The following is a 21,283-nucleotide window of genomic DNA, read 5'->3' on the forward strand; positions in this document are numbered from 1 at the left end:
ACCGCCCACCGCCAACCCCCCCCCCCCCCCCCCCCCAAACTCAGTCCCTTGACAGTCTGGATAAATCAAGCAGCGATTCCAACAACTTAAACTACTTCCTCCACTTTTTTTTGCGTGACAAAACGTGAAAGTCAGCTGTTCGCCAATCCCTTCTCGCGTCATTTCATAACACATCACAACTCTCCAGAGCAAGGTGACACATTTTTCCTCTTTCTCACTGCGATTATCCAACAGGTCATGACCATGTCCAACCCGCTCCGGGCCCAGGCAGCCGCTGCTGCTATCAGTCATTCACTGCTGTTCAAGAGCAGGGCGGCGGACTGACACAGATGAAGCCAAACACTCGTGTCCCCCATGTGAACTGTAAATGGCTTTGCTGCAGGTTAATCAACCTCGAGCGCAAACACCAATGTTCCGGTTCTTGGAAAGTGCCAACACAGTTCAAGGAATCGGGTTAATTTTTGGACACTTTTGGTTGAATTTTAGTTAAGCCTTCTCCCTGCTGTGTAAAGTGCAATGTTGCAGCCATGAATAAACCTCTACAGAGAAGTGTCACACGTTCAAGCACGTATGGATGTGGGGGGAAAAAAAGCAAAGGCCTCACCACTCATCTGACTGCAACTACATAAAATAATGCACAATAATGCATCCTATTCTTACTATATCCCTGCACAGGAGAATGTATGTGCAAATACAAGTTGCAACACACTTGGTGAGCAACAGACTCTCACACACACACACAGGCTGAAGACACCAAGTAAAACAAGTTTTACTGCTGGAGGGAGGGAGAAAGAATTCTTTATTTAACCCTTCATGGGTACAACACCTTCATACGGCACGCTTTGAGGCTGTGATGAAACGCATGAGCGTTTCTGCATGATGCAGCAAACGGGGGCATGTTGCACCACCACAGCTGCCATTTCCCTCCAGCATCATTGCCATAAAAGTGATCAAGACAGATGTCGGGCAGCACAGCTTCCCTCTCTGCTGCCTGCCTGGCTGCACAGACTCGCTGCACAGATAGGCTGGCTAATCATTTGTCAGCCCCTGTGGGGTATGAGGCCAGCATGTCAACAACGGGCCCAGTGTTTCTCAGGCCAGCGATGGAGATTAGAGCGCAAGGCTTATCCGGTAACTGCGGAGGCTAAGGGGGGAGGGGGGGGGGGGGGTAGTGGGAGGGAAGGAGGGTCACAGGAAGCCAGGGAGAGAGGGTGGTATTCCTGGGTCTCTCTCAGGGAGGAAATCTAGCTCCGAGTTGCTGAAACAGACACGGCCATTTGGGGCCGACAAACGGGGGGGGGCAGGGGGGGGGGGGGGCACTGGTGGCATATTACGTTTGCCAGCGCAGTACATAGCACATGCACAAAGTACCCATACGTGCGGCAGTATCTATTCCTTCACATCACACGGTGTTCCTTTGATGCAGAGAACGTCTGGGTTTTCTCGATCCGAGAGGTGTTGCGCAAAAATGTTCCCTTCTTTGCAGGTCAAAGGGCCAACCCACGGAAAAATACTGACAAAAAGGTTTACAGCAACAACAGAAAAAGACTTCAAACTGTAAATAAAAGATAAAATGTAATGAAAAATAAAAGTACCAAGTAAATCATTTCAGTATTGAGGCAGGTTGACTCCCCTCTGTTATCAGTTGTTCAAACAGCCTTTTTCGCTACACAATGTACCCGCTGCCCACAGAGCAACAGGGCGCTCCACCTGCACCTCCATCACCGGCCACAACGTCTCCTTCTTCCTAGCAGCTCCTCGTGGCGTTGTAAACAAGTATACTGTCAGATTTTAAAATCCCCAAAAGAAAGACATTATCCAAGAGAGTCCAAGGGGGAAAGACAATACAACAAACACACACACACACACACGACATCTAGTGGTTGAACTGTATAAATGTACACACTAAGAGAGTCGAGTCAACCAGAGGAAAAAATGCAAAACCACTTTTTATTTATGTTATTTTCTTCCCAGCCTCTATTAAGTCAAAGACAGTTTATTTACGTTGGAGCTGCAAGATTTCATCAATTAACCTTCAACAATTGACAACCATTTCAGTCCAGTCATTAATCACACACCTAAACTCACTCTGCATACTCTGCTGCTTCTTCATGACATTTTTATGTAGTAAATTATTTGATATATTTGGTTTTGGAAATGATAAACATCTGGAAAAAAGCATTATCAAATAATCACATAATCAAAGAGATTAGAGCGGTTTAGAGGCTACAGCCACTCCTCAGTTGGAACAGTCTGCTTTGCAGTTGCATTGTGGGTAATTTAGACGCCACGTTTTGACAAGGAAGAGCGGCGGTTCGCTAAATGTTTGGTATAATATAATAATCAACAGTGAAATTAACATAAGCTACAGTTCAGATGGTTTGTGTTAAAAATGGTAGGAAAGAAAATAACCAAAAATGGCAACATTGAAAATCTGAATGTCATAATGTATCCGGACAATTTTGATTGAACAAAATAAGGGTTTGGTTTTCCAGTAAGATCTGCCAAAATTTTCAAAACTACAATTGTCCACACTATTCTGAGGAACTGAGGGTGTTTCCTTTTGGATTACCATTGTATTCGACGTGTCATACTGTATATAGTCTGCATCGGCCCACACAAGGAGACGGGCCAGGCTCCAAATGTGTGAAATCAAAAGCAAACTCAAATGGGCCACTGTTACCATAACATTGATAAACAATAGATAATATATATATATATCTTCTCAAATTTTTTCATTCAAGGGTTTCTATGAAAACAGTTGACCGCAATATATGTGGGTATTTCCAGAGTAACCAACACATCGCATCGTGCTTTGCATTTCTTTTAAAATGCGGATGTGTTATAGCCCAATTTCCATTTGTATTGAGTTTGAAGCAGAATTAAGGCCACTGAGAAAAAGGTGCTGTTTGCATGTGTGTGGGATGCAAATCATCAAACAAGATGTTAATCTGAATCCGCTGTCTGCATGCAAGAGCAGAGCGGAAACACTGACATCCAGTCGCACAATTGTAAGCAATTAAAATGCTTCTGCAAATAATTCATTACATTATTCACAGGATTTGAACTTTGGATTCCTAGCTGTTGTGTAAGAATGATCTGTAAGTGAAACAAATAGAGCGTCATCATCGGTGCTCCTACGTCAACATGACTAATAAGATAACACCATGAGATAGCAACATGAACATACCCTGCCTGTAGCTGATATCTTTAAAAGATAAATGCACCTCAGACAAATTGATAAACTAAAGGTATGTTGTGATTATATATTATATAAAAACTTGACAATATGCATTGTGATATTACATGACATCTGAAGCAACATATCTCAATGAACAAAAATATTAAAAAGTATTACTAAATTATTATTAAACTAAACTATATTATTCAAATATGAATATGTCCAGTACATAATTAGGACTAAAGACAAATATAACTACACAGTAAACAACAGCAAAATTGTAAGAGCCAATTGCACGTTACAGTCAAATCGCTAATGAATGACAACCAGAAAGTGGTTGTAAATCAACTGACATCAAGGTGTGCACATTAATGGCCTTGCCCTGAGGCGTGCCTTGCACGTTTGACAACTAATTCTTGACGTATTAATTAAATGAGAATCTTGTGTTCACAGGTTACTTAAACTCTACAGTTCCTCCTTTGACTCTGTTTAGGACTTTGTATGAAAGTGAGTATGCAAAATATCAAAGAAATGCTCAAGAACAAAATCTGCCTTGTGAATTACAATGAAACAGTCTTCTTTCTGTTTCCTTTCACCCTCTTGATCTGTCATTCTGTCAGTGCATCTGCTATTGATTAGTTGTTGTGCAATTTCGAGCCTATCATATGCAATTTACTTCATTTTACAAAATCTTCTCCCCTTTTGGTGATATAACACCTTTGTTTGAGACATTCATGGCTTACCGCGCGGATTTAAAAGGTGAAACTGAACCCTGACATTCTGCGCTTGGTCAAAAGAACATAATTGTAATCTAGGTTAAAATGTTTTTTTCTCCTGTATTTATTTTATACCTAAAGTGTCTCACATTTGTTCTTATCTCACTACTTTATTTTTTTACCCCACTATACACGTTTCTCCAAGCTCTGTGACCACCAGAAACACATTACTGCTTTCTCAATATGCTGTTTCGAAAAGCAACATGTCCACTGTATGTTTTCATGCAAATATCTTGGGAGGAAATATGTCAATGTCCTTGTGTGACTGACCCACATTCAGTGTTGCATGCAAATGTAGATGCAAAAGCAATACTGAGGTGAATGCAAAACAGGAAAAATAAAAACATTCAATACAAATCAGCTCTGGCAGCATTGAGCCTGACACTTCATGCTGGTTATCTTAAGTTAAGGCTGTTAATGTAGAATGTAACAGAACACACACGAATACATACACTAAAGATGCAGAGGGAATGTTTCCGTATCATAATAATAGTGCAATTATAAAGACATTGCTTTTTCATGATATGATTGGTAATACACCACAAATGTAAATACGGGTGAAATGGTATACGGATCATTTGAGCCGATTTGCGGTCACCTTGTATTACATCTTCCGGTGGCCGGTTAGAGGAGGGGCCCCATTGCACCAGTTTCCCCTCGGCGGTTTCGGGTGAGTTTGCATACAACGACTGATGCAGCGACACTTATGCACGCTGTTCTCGTTACTTTGGCTTCAGTCCCGGTTTATGTGCATCATGGCTGCACCTTTCACTCTGTTAGTTTTGTGCTGGGCATTCAGGTCGAGCTGCAGTCAGAATCCACCTGAATTGTTTCAAAACATTTCTACCAACCTCTTCAATTTGCCTGGGGACATTTTGCTCGGTGGGCTTTTTCCCATTAACCTGCTCTCCAGCAACCTGAGCCAGAGGACGAGGCCTGACAACATCAGTTGTGAAAGGTAAGATGTTGTGAAAAACAACATTCTTGGTCAAATAATGACCACCATTATTTGAGATTTTGCACAAATATCTAAGCTTTAACCAACTAACCAAATTCCTACTTTGTTTCTTTTTTATCTGCTGGTGTTCCCACAGTGTGAATAAGTTAGGACTTGGCCTCGCTCTGGTAATGAAATACGCAGTGGATGAGATCAATGCGCAACATGTTCTGCTTCCTGGCATCAAGTTGGGTTTTGAAATCTATGATACATGCAAACAATCTGCCGTCGTTGTAAAGCCCACCATGTCTTTCCTCACTGCAAAATCTAACAAAGTGCTATCTGTGGAGTGTGATTACACAGAATATGAGACCAGCATATCAGCAGTGATTGGTCCCCTCACCTCAGAAATGACATCGGTCATAGGAAAACTCCTGGGATTCTTTCTGATGCCGCAGGTTTGGCTACACACATGTCAAGTCACATGTCTGCCGAGAATTCACATCTTGGCCTGATAAAACATATCCTTGTGAAATATTCTGAATGCTAAAATCTAATTTGCAAAGTGAGGCTAGAAATTTGCCTCCTGTTTGGGAAAGAAGATGATTATTTTATCTCGGAGGCAAGTGAGTCTTGAGAAAAAGATGAATGCTTGCTGTCCTAGAAATGTCAATTCATTTGTATGTTTGTCCATTGATAACCTTTTGACACTACGGTTACATTAAGAACAAAATGATCAGCGACCACAGTCAATGTGCATTAGGCCTTGCATTTCAAGAGTGCAGAATTGATTGTTAAATATCTGTGGTGTAAAATTCAAAAGTGGTATAACACGACTTTTCTCAACTCAGGTAAGCTTTGGTGCCACCAGTGACAAATTCAGTAACAAGCTTCTCTACCCGTCATTCTTCCGCACGGTTCCGAGTGACAAATGGCAAGTGGAGGCCATGGTGTGGCTGTTGAAAAGGTTTAATTGGAACTGGGTGGCAGTGGTGGGCAGTGAAGAGGAGTATGGAAAAGCAGGTGTGCAGGAATTCTCCAAATTGGCAGAAAACACGTCCATCTGTGTGGCCTATCAAGGACTAATTCCAGTGTACACGGACCCTCAATCAGCAATAGATACCATCATCAACAACATCAACGCAACCAAAGTTAATGTGGTCGTGGTCTTTTCTATTGGGGAGCCAGCTTCGGTCTTTTTTACAGAGGTGAGTGAAGCACTTTGCAAGCAGTGTGCAAGTATTACATGTAGCTGGTAGACGGATTATATCAAATTCACACCAAATGGTCCAATCCGATCAACCGCCAGGTCATCAAGAGGAATGTAACCGCTGTGTGGATCGGCAGCACAAGTTGGTCCATGAGCAATCGGTTGACTTCGCTCGACCACATCGAAAGAGTCGGCACCATCATCGGTTTCACCGAGAAGACCAAACCCCTGGACCTGCTCACCAGCTACACGCGGGGGCTCCTCGCCAAACTGAGCAAAGAGAGGGACGGGACCGCCCCTCCAGCACGTGGATCAAACGATCCAAAAAATCCCTGCCCGCAATGTTGGAACCTGTCGACCACAAATGTTTCCCTGGTCGAAGACGCCGCAGTGAGGCAGCAAGCTTTCAGTGTGTATGCCGCAATCTACAGCGTTGCCCAGGCCCTGCACAACCTGCTGCAATGCAATTCGACTGCCTGCATCCATGGACCTGAAACCCAAATCCTTCCCTGGAAGGTGGTTTAATTCGTAATTGTGACTTGCAATAAAATAACCTGTTAACAGTATTGAGATTAATGTATTGATGCAAATCTTGTTTTGCAGCTGTTGGAGGTTTTAAAGAATACTTCTGTGGACATAAATGGCACACATTTGATGTTTGACAGTAACGGCAACCCGAACATAGGATATGAAATAATTCAGTGGGTCTGGAACGCTTCAGATGTAACATTTGAAACTGTTGGGAGCTTTCATGAACAACTGAGTGTCAACGAAAGCCTCCTCAAATGGCACACCCCGAACTCAATGGTAATTTCGGCAAATTATAAAGAAATTGTTATAAACACAAACATGTATACTTTAAAATACTTGTGGTAATGGCACAACCTCTGCAGGTTCCTCAGTCCACCTGTTCGTCAGACTGTGGAAAGGGCCAGGTCCGCAAGGTCAAAGGCTTCCACTCCTGCTGTTTTGATTGTATCAACTGTACGGAAGGAACTTACCAGGAAAAAGACGGTAACGCGCCCGTCTGTCGACGACTTGATCCACATTTAAAGTAAACCCGAAAAACGTTTTCGGCGAAATGTTGTGCTTTCTGACTTCCAGAAGACATCCAGTGCAAACAGTGCCCAAACCGTACGTGGTCCACGAGCCGCAGCACTGGCTGCGTCGACCCCACCTTCTCCTATTTTTCCTGGGACACGCCCGAGGCTTGGGGGCTGACACTGGCTGTGGTGCTGCTCCTGGTGTGCGAGATTTCCGTGGGCGTCGTGTTCCTGCAACACCGGGGGACCCCGGTGATAACGGCCTCGGGGGGAGCCCTGAGCTTTGTGGCTGTGGTCGGCCTGATGGGAGCTTCCCTCAGCCTTCTGCTCTTCCTGGGGCAGCCGGGGGACTTGGTGTGTCGTCTTCAGCTGCCCCTCAACTCCGTTTTCCAAACGGTGGCCCTCTCGGTCATGACTTCCATCTCACTACAGGTGAGGAATGACACAAGAAAAGTGCGTTAATTGCAGACAGGTGTGAGACGAAACAGAGCAGGCGCATCTTGTGATCTTGTTACAAATGCGTCTTCTTCCACAGATCTTGTACGCGACAGAGTTCCCAAAGACGGCCGCCCCTCACCTGCCGGTACTGAGAGGCCCCGGGACCTGGCTGTTTGTGCTGGCCTGCTGTGCTCTGCAGGCTGGTCTGTGTGGCTTTTTTGTTCAACACGGGAATTCGCTGTCTGAGCACGTGACAAACATGAATATAAATTTTCTGACAACGTTTCTGGCGTGTCCAATGTTACTGTCTGGGTTTGCTCTAATCCAAGGTTTCAACTGTGCAATGGCCCTTTTATCTTTCATGTGCACCTTCATGGCAGCAAAGCCTCTTCATCAGTACAACCTGGCCAGGGACATCACCTTCTCCTCGCTGTTCTACTGCGTGACATGGGTGACCTTTATACCGATCTACATGAGTTTGAATGTGAAGGACAGGTCCATAGCGCATGTTCTTTTCTCCCTGGGAAGCAACCTGGCATTGGTGGCAGCCTACTACTTCCCAAAATGCCACTTGCTGTTGAGAAAGCCTGAGCTCAACACAACAGAGCAATTTGGTACCTTCCTAGAGGGTGCTCCAGTAACACAAGCTACAGAGGAACCACAGCCCCAGAATGGGGAAAAGACATAGACTTAATTGCAGTTTTGTATGAATAATCTGTACCAGTCAAACATCTTTTTTTACAATTGCCCGCTGTATTTGTGACTGTTTGTGTGTGTGTGTCTTACTTTAGGACTACAGTTTAGGCTCTCATAATATGAATATGTTATTTTGCCATTTACATTATAAAGGGTCCAAATGTCTTGTGCAATGTTTCGGTGTTCATGCAATAAATATGCAAATACATGTATTTATATGAGATAACATTTCATTGCATGCTATAAAAAACAGAACAACATTCTGGCTGAACAACAGTGGTTTTGTGGAAAGCATTTTATTGTGACTTTGCAGGTTGATGACTTGGATTTAATTTCAATTACAAATCCTGGAGGGTACGTTCATAAACAAAAAGGGCTTTTTTAAATTCCTCATACAATACGTACAAATTGAAAATGTAATGAACATAGCCGTACAATATATGCGTTTAGAGTGTAAATTTAATCAGGGGTGAAAAGCATTTAATCGATTACATACTCAAGTACAGTTTTTATGCAATTGTACTTTACCTAAGCACATGCAAATCATGCTATTTTATACCTTTCTTAAGGAATATTGTACTTCATTGATTCAAATGCTGGTAAGTTAGGGGAAATGTGGCCCTTCTCTAAATCCAATCTACATGTTTGCAGATTTCATTTGATGATATCACAGTAGGTGTGAGTTACTGCTGTTTGCTAATAAAGGTCATGACCTGCTGCTGTGGGTTTATTGGTGTCTGACTTGTAACCTGGGGCCCAAGATGGATAATTAATGGCCAATTATTGGATAATTGTTCAGAAATAAACAACAACAACATGCTGAACAAGGTAGCGAAACATTTTTGTACAAAAAAAGATGGGCGTGATATCATAAGAATTGTCAGTAGCTGTGCACTTAACTTTTATAGCAGCGTTCAGACACAAGAACAGAACAGAATAATTAACATCACCGACACCTACAATTTGATGACGTGGGTCGCTCTTAATTAAGAGGCCAGAACAAAAGGACATGCGTGTGTGAGGGTGAGTGATGATGACGACAGTGACAATGACAAAGTGACAGGGATAATGGTGATTATACAGCGACGAAGGTAACAACAGGGATCCTTGTCCAATTAAAGGCGTTCAATAATAATAGACCAATAATACATTTTTTTTAACACAGGCTCTTTCGTCCACGTGGTTACGTGTGGATCTGAATTATACAACTATACATTTTGAAAGCAGACATCCTTTGGATTTACGGTAACCATAACGTACATAATTAGCAAAGACATAGGGAAATATTTATACCCACAGCTTAATTGTACACATACTGCCATCTACTGGTAGAGAGGATAAACACTTTAAATGACCCCCCCACCCCCCTCACACTTGTGTTGTGTGTTTTCGTTTTCGGCCCTCTGCACTCAAGCTGTCTATCAGGGACTCCCAAGGCCCTTAGCAACGGTTGCTAACAACTCAGGGCTGCTGGAGGGCTGCCGTGTGTCCCAGGAGTTGGCGCTGGGGTTTTTACTTAAAAACTGGTGAGATTCATTTTTATTTTATCCCAACATCAGGCACGTTTTATCAAACTGTAACCAGAGTAGATATTTTAAGTTTTTGCATAACAGCTCGCGATAATCATGACTACTTTGTTTGGTTTTGCTAGCCATGCTATTAGTGTGCCTTGTGGTATAGGCTCGATCGTGCTGTGAAAAACTATCATGCAACAAAGTATGCAGTAGTAATATAAAACATCTAAATCTTTAAATGTGTCTTTTAAAGTACATAGTTAAGACAACAAGACAAATACGTATAATTTTTTCATATAAACTGCCATTTCCAAAACAATATGAGGGCAAATTTTCTTACTTAACTTAATATTATGCAATATGCTGACAAGATCAACATTAGGCAAATACTGCTTCCAGATAATCATTGAAAAGAAAAACAATTCTAACCAATTTTGTTATCCAACTCAATCTCATATTAGGCCTTCAATGAAGAGATTTGGTAGGATTAGACCTAATGGTCAGGGGAAAAGGTCTTTTCTGCAGGAAACATCACTTTAATTTTTATTTCCATCCCATAGAGCCCAGTGTCACCATGCCACGGAGAGGATTGGCCACTAGTGCCCACTCAGACAGCAGTGAGATGGATGTTGATGGAACAGGTAATTTTATTTATGTTGCTATCAACTAGTAGATGTTGACTCTTATCTTGCAAGTTGCATGGTTGAAGCAGCTATAAACGTGCATGTGACTTGTTAAAGCAGAATCAGAGATAGCCAAACTGCAGAGACAGTTCAGGATCATGGAAGGGGATCGGCAGGCCTACAGCATTCAGGCCAGGGAGCAGATCCGCAAACAACAGTAAACAACCACTACGCCTACATCACTGTGTCAAATGTACACGCATGTACTTGCCTAATTGGTTGTCTGTGTGATGTGGATGAAGGCAGGAGATACAGAATCTGCTGAAGGAGCAGGAGGATCTGCACATGAACCTTGGTACATTCAAAAGCTCGTCACGCCAACAGCAGGACAGTGAGGACGCTCAGTGTCTCCGTGCTCTGCTGGAGCAGAGAGACGTGTTGGAGGAGGAGCTGGAGAAAGAGAAGCAGTGTCAAAAAGAGCTTGAGAAAGAGGTGAGGACATTTAGTCAGTAACTACAATATGATCCGATATGTCCCATTTCATGTTTACTGATATACTTGGTGAAAGAAAACAGTTGCATGTCATGTTTTTTGTAATGTACGCAGATTGCAAACATGGAGTTGCAGCTGGTAGAGTTGAGAAAAGGGGAGGTCAGATCCGGGGATGCGCAGAAGTCTGCGTTACAGCGGACTCAGAAGACCATGCGCACTTTGGAATACAAACTGAACAGAGTAAGTAAATAACTGCAAAACAGACATCCAGTTTACTATTAATGTATATTCATATTCCTTTTCTGTTTTTACACGGCATAGGATGTCATCACATGCACTTGTTGGATATTGTTTTAAAGGCTTACTAATGTCCTCTCCAGTCCTTGACTCGCTTCAACGAGCAGTTGACCAAAAACGGCCACCTGAGAGAGGAGTTGCAGACGCTTCACATCGAGCGCATCCGTTTCCAGCAACTACGCAGCAAACTGGACAAGGTCAGAGGCGACGCCACGCATCATTCAAACACCTGTTTGTGAGCTGGTTTTCAGCACAGCTTTTTGTGTGCGTTGAAGGAACTTTACGATGTCCGAAAGAAAATGGGGGAAATTGTCAACCTGTCCACTGCAGCCTACGATGCCAGGTCCTATTATATACTGTTGTGTAATTTATATGCAAGTATCAAACTGATATGCCTGTCATTAACCTTTGTTTGGGGATTATTCATTAACTTCTGCACTTTAGAGTGGAAGCTCAGTCCAAGATGACGATGATGAAGGAGAAGGCAGAGAAGGACCTCGCCCAGCACAATGCTGAGATGAAGGAACTGGAAAGGGTTATTGCACTAGAGTTCAGCCTGAAAGAGTTTATGACCACCAAGTGCAGCGAGAGGAGTGGGCAGGACCCGGGCCGTGAGGTGGAACACAAACAACGTAAGGCTGCGAGTGTGTGGGGCTAAGATGGCAGTTCTGATGATACTATGATAATGAAAAAGGTGTTAGAGACGCTAAAGACGATGACAGGGATTGTTCAATGTTTATACAGTTGGGAGTGCCACCAATTATAAGCGTGTGCTCTATGGATGCCCAGGGACAGTCTCGGGAGATATAAACAATGCGCTGAAACTAGAGAAAAGGATCCAATATGTTCTACGTCTAAGGACCTTCCCAAAGCCTGATGTAGCCACATTGAAAATTCACAGGACAGACATAATTTCTATGTAAAAATGAGGAGAAATGTTGTTTTACTCAGTAACATCTATTCGTCATTCAAACACCAAAGCATTGCGTCACAAACTGGGCAGCACCGCCAAACTAAAAGCGGTGGGTGGTGGCAGCAAATGCGGCAGGGTAGGTTAGTGCGTGACTGTAAAGTGCGTGTGCAATGTTGTATAGCGGTGGAACATACCATAATGTCAAAAGAGTGCACGGGCACACGCCCATGTGTCGCAAGAGCTGCTGATGAACCTCTAGCACACAGATCTCCATTATGGGCCGATAGGCCTGTCACAAATGTGGAGTCAAGAGAGAAATTTTTAGTTTTTATCGAAAATACATCCGTCCTCAGATGTGTCAGTAACATAAAATGTCCTATTGGTATGTCTCCATTCAGTCAAATTATATATTAGCGAACGTTCCTGGAAACAGTCTGTCCTTCCAGCAATGCCTTGAACACACGCGTTAATACCTGGCCCCAGTGGCAAAGACAAAAGACACACACGCTATAGGAACAATTAACAAAAGAAGCTTTGTTTAACGTCAGTATTCGAAAAATGGGGCGTGGATATAAGTGAAGTGTGCAGGGTGTGGTGTCCCTTAATGACAGATGCAGAGCAGGCTGTAAGGCTGCAACCAGACATAAATAACTCTCGGATGTTCCCTGTGGTTCCAGCGAAAATACCATAAAGCAAAGTTTGAAATATTGCATTGCAAAGTGATCTTAAACAAACAAAAAAACAAACAAAAAATGCTACTACTGAATGCATATTGTTAAAGGAGTGATAACGCAGTGCATGCTTTGAATTCCTCAGAAAAGCTGTTCTGAGCAGACTAGACGCCTTAAAGGCTTCAGACTTGTCCTATACTTGCAAAAAAAGGACTCGTGAGCATCTCTAGTGGCAGTGCTGATTAAAAAGAAAACAACGCTTTAAAAAACATACTTAAGACTTGCAATTTTTCAATGTTGATTGATGCTTGACAAGGAGGAGTATGTGAATAAGAAAACAGCTGATGTCAGCACTAATAGACGATAACCACGGCGCTGTTGCTCCGTTCACTGACGTGAAGGTGCTTCTGTTGCCAAGCGTCCGAGGCGAAGGAGCAGAGGAGGATGGCCTCGGGGGAGGAGTCGCAGGGCGTTCTGGAGGAGGTGTTCGAGAGGATCCAAGCAGTGACAGGGGAGGACAGCCTGGACATGCTGGTCTCCAGGTTCATCCAGGGTACAGATTTACCAACACGAGCTCGCTGTGTCAGACTCACACAGAGACAACACTTTTCACCGTCCTTTAGAAGCCACGACAGCATCTGAACACATCTTACATTCCTCCACGTTCGGACGACTACTCGGGTAAAATGTTACGTTTCAGTTGAAGAGACTTAAATGTATCTGTATTTTGTATGGCTGTTATGCTGCGCAGTTGAAGACCAGAACTTTGCACACTTCAACTTTGTAAATGAGCAAAACATGGAAGCTGAGGCCCTGCGAGATTACATCAGCAAGGTGAGTGTTTTTTTTCTGCTGTGCGTGGTCGGTTCACACCAGTTATTTACATGTTTTAACATACGTGTGTGTGGACGTGTGACTTTGTAGACACAAGCAGCGATACGGAGATTTGGTGTAGCAGGTCTGCAGCAGGAGCAGGATCATCGCTCTCTGCTGAGAGACATTGAGCAGCGACAAAAGGAAAGCAAGTTTCAAGCAGAGGACTGTGAAAACCAAGCCGGCATCATAAGCCAAATACTGGACGAGATCAAAACAGGTTTGGCGTAGAGTTAGGAATTATTGATAATTCAGACACCATATCGTCTCACATTTTGATATCCATTTTCTGATGTACGAGCGTTTATATTATATCCACATTACGATTTATCACAACGCCACAAAAACCCTCCGGCATTGTTGCAACATTGATATATGAGGTCAAAAATATTGCGTAACCCCCGGCTCCAATCATTTTACTGGTCTGTGATTTCCTCAGTCATCTAAGTCAGGTCATCAAGTAGTTTTATAATTAGTAATTACAGGGGAAATAGGGACATGGTTCTATTAAGACAAATTAAATAATTCATTCCAATATCCTTTGAAACAATTATCAAATTAGATGCACACAACCCTTAAACCCTTGATCAAGAAATCCCTTTTATAATAGTTCCAGGTACTCCTGACTCCGGTCTTTCCCATCTCACAGGCGTGAACAGCATCTTCTCTAGAATGGATTGCGACCCCTCAGTGACGGAGGACACACTGGGTTCCTCCACAGGGAGCGCTGAGAACAACGTCATGTCCCGCCTGGGTCCGGTGGAACAGAAGACCATCGAGCTGCTCACCATACGAGCTTTCCTCAGTTCTAAAGTAACCTCTCGACCTCTGACTATCTTTTTCTTGCAAACGTTCCTGATGTAAAGTGTCTCTGGATTTGTGACTCTTGCAGGATCTAGAAAAGGACTACAATCCAAAAGACCTGGCCAAATGTCTTTTGGGTCAAAATCCAGAATTGCTTCAGCAGACTGTCAGCATCCAACCTGAAATCCACAGGTCTGCCCCCCGTCCGGTCAATTTGCTGCCTGCGCGTCTAATAATTATTAAACTCACCCGTGCGTTTAAACGCGGTGAATATCCGGTTGATGCGTGTGTGTCTGCGTTGGTTGGACTCCACAGCCTGGGACATGACGAAGAGTCTCCCGTCACCGACGAGGACGAACGACCACTTTCACAGGGGGAACTTCGCAAGCGGATATGGGTTAGGGTTAGTGCGGGGGCCCCTGCGCCTTTCTAGCTTTTCATCGCGACGCATTGCTTCCAGCACTTTGTTCATTCTACTGGATTCTGATTCACAGGTTCTGCAGAAGGAGGGTTCAGCCCGGCAGGCAGCAGCCAAAGCCTCAAAGATCAGCCAGCAGTTCGGTGGGCGGCTCCGCTCTCTGGAGGACGCGCCGGTCTGACACGTCGGCCTCTGTGTTTAAATTTGGATCCGCCGTCGCCTGCATCTGTGGTGCCCGCTTTTGTTGTTAAGAATGATGTAGAACAACGAGCGCCGCGGCCGCTGGCGGAACCTTAGCCAGATTGACCCATTTTTGAAATGTTGCAGCCTGCGCATGTAAACATTTAAAGCTTAATTACCTTATGCATGCCACCTATTATGAGGACTTTGTTGGCGCGACTTGTTCAATGGCCACATGTTGGTGGGATTTGTTTCGTTAAAACTAATTAGGTCTGGGGCTGTAAAGATGCCCTTTCAGATTGTGGTAAACCAGCTGTCCTTTTGATGTGGGACCTGCCATCTGGCTTTGACTATGCAGTCTGGTTGCAGTACAACCCTCCCGCACTGGCGGCTTTTCATTGCATGGTGGTTGCTGCTATGCTCAAACAGAAAGGTTGGGGGCAGCAGAACCTTCTGTAATTCTAATTGGCAGGCTGAGCCCTTAAGTCTGTGTTTCCATAAAGGACACGAGGAGCATTTAACGCTTCACTGTACACACTGATATAGAACATTATTAGGTTGCGGAAATGACGCTTATTTTTCTCAGATGTGTTTCGCCGACTCGTTTATTCTTATTTATGTAATTAATTAAATAAACTGGTATCTTTTCATTCCATTAGTTATCTGTTTATGTACATCACAATCATTAACATCATCCACTCTTCATGCTGCTGATAGGTAGTCAGCGTGGACTTCCTATATTACCTGTGTGTGTAGTAGCGATATCTTGCATCTTGTATTTAATTAATGTGGCTTGTAATGTGCAAAGATTTTTTTTTTTTTTTTTACACCTCAGTTTTATCCTCATGGGTGTCAAATGTCATCTTATCCAAACATCCTGGGGTGAGCCTCTGGTGGGGAGAATTTGTCATTGACAGCTGAAGAGAGCAGCTTCCTCTGTACAAACATCGGTGCCGGTGCAACTTATTCTAAGAAACAGATTTTTATTTTTTTTTTCAACTGTGAAACGATTTTAAAAAAAGGATTGTGCTATATTTAGCATTAAAGGTCACCTTGATGCCATCATTGCTTTTTTCTATTTATTTATTATGGGTTTTGCAAGGAAAGAATGAGCTGTCAAATGTAATTATGTTAACAATCTAAAGACAGTTGTGTGGGTTTTTTAATAAGCATATCTGCCAATTTTGAAACGGTTGCACCGTTAACATTTATGACTGATTGACCAATGACTTTGGTTTGCTCAGGATAATCCTCCCTGCAGTGGGCCTATGAAAACAGATTATCAGAGATAAAAGAGCGCAGTGGAAAGGCAGACGGGTGGCGATGGTGGGAGATGAGATGGAGGCGGCTGCTTTCTTTGAAATTCAACTCTCACTTAGCCCCCTCCACTCCCAGCAAACGCTCTGTGCACACGGCCCGCTGCATTGCCATAGAAACCTTCCTTTTAATCACAACAGAAACCTCATTTCCTACCGCTGACAAAAGAGTCCTCATTGCCTGCAGAGACCGCCTGCATCAGCCATATCGAGGCCCGCCTCCTTCTGCAGGTCGTACTTATTTACCCTTCCCTCTCCATATAAGCACATTTTCCACCTTTTCTCTTCCCTCAGCTGCTCAACGGTGGCTGAATTTTTCTGGCGAACCATTCGCTTTGCACCTTGAAATAATTTACAATTTAAGTATTTTTCATCCTTTTTTTTTTTTTTTTAGATCAGCTGCAGGTTGTTAAGTTAAACTTATTCTAATTTAAAGAAATGAACGGCTTCTTTAGAAACTGTTTACGCCGATAATGTTACCCACAGCTCCATCAAACACACACTAATGCGTAGATACATTCATTCTAGGGCACTGGCCATTTGGATTGTTCAGCTCTTGTCAACTTTCATCTCACTGCCGACAAAGTTCTCAGCGAATTGCTCTCAACTTCCTATCTATAGTCCTGTTCTGCTTTGGGAACAAACTGTTTTAGCATTTTTAAAATGCCTTGTTCCCTTTATCTCAAACAAGACTGTTATCTGGACCCAAAGAAATACCCCTGTCCTATGTCTCTCTCTCTCTCTCTCTCTCTCTCTCTCTCTCCTTAGTTTGTTTATTTGGGAGTTGTGCCAGGTATTTCCCCAGCCAGTCTGCCTGCTGCACCCACAATGTTCCCTCCTCATGACGAACACCCCCACCCCCTCTACAACTCTGACACCCTCCCACCCGCAATACACTCTTCCACGTACGTTGCTAAGCAACATGAGAGCTCGTGCATTTCCCAGCCAATCAAGTTGCTGGACACATTTTCGAACGGGATGTCACTTTTTTTTCACATCAAGTCCTCCTTCGATTGTCAGGTGAACACCTCGCAGGTGATTCTAGCTATTTTATTAAACTGCACACAGACGTTAGAGACGTGAGCCTTTGATCATTTTAGGTGCCGGTTCATTCATGGCTCGTACTATTAGTGCACCACTGGGTGGCAGCAGGATCAGTTTCCATGTTACCACACAGGCTGGAAGAATCTTTCCTTGCTGTTGCTAAGCAATCCTGACTCGCATGTCTTACCTGTGAAACATTTTTTGATTTTTACAGATGTCCCTGCCACCATTTTGTCTTGTTTTCACCATTTTATAATGCACCCCCGCTCAAAAGAGAGACAATTCTGTAAAATCGACTGACATCCCCAAAACACCAGCCCTCCAGAATATTGTTCTGCAATTCAGAACACTGTGTTTCTGCCCGAAGTAAGCAGATACCCGCCGTGCGTGCGACGCAGGTTTGTGTCAAACGTTGGCCTTGGAGTGCCTCGGGCTGACTTCATCTCATCACGCAGGAAATGTGGTTTTGAGTGATTAGGCCGGGCGGCTCTCGTCCTCCACTTCACCAGAAGTGGAGCGATCCATACACTCTCTGGGCTGGTGCGGTGCGCAGCTTCCTGTTTTCTTTGTGTGCAAACCTCTGAGACGTTCAGCGTCGACTGCTTTGATGTATCCGACATGATCCAGCTGATCATGTCCCATTCAAATATTTCTTGATTACTGATTTGTTTCCTTTTTTTTTTTTTACAACCCCCCCCCCACCCTCTCCTCAGGTCTCTGTGTCCCTCCCACCCCTCGATCCCCCTGTGTGCGAGTCCCTCATCTCAGCTTTGGTTGCTGTGCAGATGGCTCTTTGTTGGTGCTTCACAATGGGTCTAAGGTCAGCGTGCGCCTCATGCCATCAACACACTCAAACTTCTCCACTGCAGCTGTCTCGTGGCTTTTATTTATGTTTCATCTGAAATAATTCTCCAGCAAGCATCGGGGTTTTCTCATGTGCACACGGTTGTATTGCGGTGTTGAATTAAGAGGAAGTTCTGAAAAAAAACCCACAGATGTAGCGTTGAGATAGCCTGGACTTCCAGGCCGTAAAAACACAAAAACAGATATCACTTGGTTTCCAAAAAACTTCCTCGTGGGCCTTGCTCTGTGATCCCTTTGCGCGTCTCGATTCTTGATGTGAGAGTTGACGACAATCTTTGGAGAATCTCGGGGAAAACCAGGCTGTGTGGAATATCAGATCAGCCAGAGAAAGAGAAATGCAAATCCACCATCTGTTCTGTGCTACCAAATCCAACCTTTCACCATTCAAGAGCCAGTGTAATTCTTACTCTTACGGCTTTATTCTGTGGATAAGCTTTATTTTCAGAGCAGAAAGCAAACATCTAGGCATGTCTCGCAGAGGGCTCGGTGCCAATATAGATACATTTATTTGAGAAGAAAATAGTGCCAGAAGGGTGAAAACATGTCATGTTTTGTCTAAGTGATCCATGGGAGGTTTTTACCACGAGGCTCGCAGCGGAGGGCTGCGAGGTCCTGGGCTCCGGAGCAGGAAGGAGCAGGTAGACTGAAAGGCGGGAAAATAGAAGGAGGAGGAGCATGTCTTGCAAAGCAGAAGGAATTACTGGAAATTTCCACTTCTCTGGCAAGGCAGTTACACGGGTGGAGCTGTAGGAGGTGGAATAAATAAGGTAGTTTGGGAGAACTTCCGCAGCGCAGAGAGAAAACAGAACCTACTCATTCAAGCATATTTGTTAATTAGGTTTATGAAACCTAAACCTATTTTATATTTATATGTGTTTACTCAAGGATTTACGGATACTTCATGGCTATTAAATCAAGAGGATGCAGAACAAAATTCAGATGTAGCCAATTTGAAACACTAAGAACAGAAACAAAACAGCAGCATCCACAGTGCATTTCTTCAATTTACATAACAAAGCAGCAGCAAGAACCAATAAAATGGCCGATATTTTCACAGAAACAATTAAAGATGTGAAAATTACATACATGTCATCACAGCATAGGTGTCCTCAGTTAGTATAACCTTTGATTGAATTATAAACTTTTTATGTTTTATTTTTAAAAAAAACACACAGCTCAATAAGTTGTTGAATAATTTGTGTGCCATTTCTGAAGAGAACACAAATATATTCTCGTACATTCCATGTTCTGAACATGCAATTCACTAAATACATGTTACAAATAACTTGGCATCTGTAACTAGAGTGCCCATAACATTTACACGTATCTTCATTCATTTTGCTCATAGAGTCAAAGTAGCTATGGTAACACAGTCAGTAGTCACCCATGTGACCTTTTGCTCGGCGGTTCCTTCCAACGCCTCCCCCGAGCGCTCACAGGCCAGGTGGGAGATGTAGTCCCTGGGGCGCGTCCCGAGTCTGTTTGGAGCTCTTTTTCCGGTCCTTCGGGGGAAGGCTCCATTCAGTCTGTAGTTTGAGGTTTTCCAAGGTTTCAGCTGCATGTATTTTCATTGTTACTCTTGTCCCTACTTTTAGGTCAGGGTCGAAGCCCTTTTATCGGCCCCCGCGGTTCGTGACGGGATCCCAAAATGGAGCCAGAAAGCAGAAAGAGTTCATAACCCGATGTGGACGGAGCAACTGGTTGAGGCTTTGGCTGGACCATGGGATCCAACCAACAGGGAGGGAGACAATGCACAACCATTTGGACTCATTTGCAAGAGTGGCAGAATCAGAGTGTAGAGAACGGTACACTTTGATATGTGTGATCTCTTTGCACCCTGAATCTGGGAAGCTTTGATTTATCTTTTGTGTGTTTTATCTTATCTTAATTATTAGAAATCTTATTCTTTCATACTAAATGTATATTGTTTGGGGTTTTAGTCTTACTTTTGTTGAAACATTTGTTTGTAAAGGTAGTTTTGTTTCTCTACCCTTATTCAGTTGAATCCTTTATGGCTGCTGCACTGACGTAATAGCACCAATGTAACTGTGAAATGCGACCCCTGCAATGTAAGCATTTAATATTTTTGTATATACCCCCCTTTTACATTGTTGGTAGAGTCATTTATTAATTTACTTTTTAGTATTATTATTATTATAGTCTTGCTGTTGTTTTCTTTTCTTTTCTTTCAACCTTGAAGACATTAAAAAGGAATATTTCTTCAAACGCCATTATTTTTTTCAGTAAAAGCATTGAATAACTTTGTTAATTTACAGAAATGTTATTAAATATGTGACTCCTGTCTAAGAAGTCACTTTAAAAAAACCTTTAATTTGAAAACACAGAATGACTTGTGGGGGTCTTGTGGCAGCACTATTAGTGCACATGTTGCCCTCATGGCCCACAATGACTTAATCGTGTTAATTATAGATCAATAACTTTCTCAATCGCGGTGCATTTGAAGGAAAGCGTGCCACTGAGAAGTTAACCTCATGTTGTCCTGTACTCTGCAGGACCTCAAAGGCTGAGAAAGCCAGGCAGACCATGCAGGACACTGCTGTTCAAAACAAAAGAGCACAGTTTGCCCCCCCCCCCCCCCCGCCAATGCGTCCAATTATAGGGACCCCTCCCCCGCCTAATCCAGGCCCCTATGCTCTTCGATGGGCCTCACTTACCCCTGCAGCACTGACATTCCACAAGTCAGGTCAGTCCTTTGTCCTGAAGAAATTAAGTGAAATCATTGTGTTGCACTTCCCATCCTAAATCCAGGTTTAACATTCAAAGAAATGTTTCCCCAGCCTACTGGAAACCCTTTATTTACTGTCATGCACATCATACTGTAAAAACAAAGATGCCTTTCTCTCATCCAGTACTGCTTTCTGTTTTTCCATCAATTTAAAACAACTTCAATAAAGGTCTCCTGTTCCTACTTGTGGAAAGACGCCAGTTGTGGGCAAATGAGAAGTTTGAAAAAAAAAAGTCCCCTCATGAAT

The 21,283-nt window shown here is 43.3% G+C and overlaps 2 protein-coding genes and 1 long non-coding RNA gene across 4 annotated transcripts; all 3 read left to right on the forward strand.

Annotated features, from left to right (window-relative positions):
* Window positions 1–4,646: 4,646 nt before the first annotated feature.
* On the forward strand, window positions 4,647–9,206 carry LOC119229418 (taste receptor type 1 member 3). Its single transcript, XM_037489722.2, has 8 exons — window positions 4,647–4,915; window positions 5,052–5,352; window positions 5,746–6,102; window positions 6,204–6,620; window positions 6,708–6,911; window positions 6,998–7,118; window positions 7,209–7,579; window positions 7,683–9,206. The coding sequence occupies exons 1-8, from the start codon at window positions 4,650–4,652 to the stop codon at window positions 8,271–8,273; spliced, it is 2,628 nt and encodes an 875-aa protein (XP_037345619.2). The 5' UTR covers window positions 4,647–4,649; the 3' UTR covers window positions 8,274–9,206.
* Window positions 9,207–9,739: 533 nt separating this feature from the next.
* Window positions 9,740–16,131, forward strand: odad1 (outer dynein arm docking complex subunit 1). Of its 2 annotated transcripts, none has more exons than XM_037448081.2 (15): window positions 9,740–9,807; window positions 10,356–10,436; window positions 10,536–10,635; window positions 10,721–10,910; window positions 11,025–11,150; window positions 11,291–11,404; window positions 11,483–11,550; window positions 11,652–11,839; window positions 13,210–13,344; window positions 13,543–13,625; window positions 13,716–13,884; window positions 14,314–14,477; window positions 14,557–14,660; window positions 14,784–14,871; window positions 14,963–16,131. In XM_037448081.2, exons 2-15 carry the CDS (start codon window positions 10,370–10,372, stop codon window positions 15,065–15,067), a joined length of 1,701 nt encoding a protein of 566 aa, XP_037303978.2. In that variant the 5' UTR covers window positions 9,740–9,807; window positions 10,356–10,369; the 3' UTR covers window positions 15,068–16,131. The 2 variants fall into 2 exon arrangements, with proteins under 2 accessions (XP_037303978.2, XP_062420079.1); XM_062564095.1 differs by having other exon boundaries at window positions 14,784–14,865.
* A 166-nt stretch (window positions 16,132–16,297) lies between these two features.
* Window positions 16,298–20,883, forward strand: LOC134132287 (uncharacterized). Its single transcript, XR_009956835.1, has 3 exons — window positions 16,298–16,613; window positions 18,140–18,246; window positions 19,886–20,883. It is a non-coding gene; the product is annotated as an uncharacterized LOC134132287 (long non-coding RNA).
* Window positions 20,884–21,283: the final 400 nt, after the last annotated feature.

Source organism: Pungitius pungitius, chromosome 8, assembly GCF_949316345.1.
Source record: "Pungitius pungitius chromosome 8, fPunPun2.1, whole genome shotgun sequence".
Classification (NCBI taxonomy): Eukaryota; Metazoa; Chordata; class Actinopteri; order Perciformes; family Gasterosteidae; genus Pungitius; species Pungitius pungitius.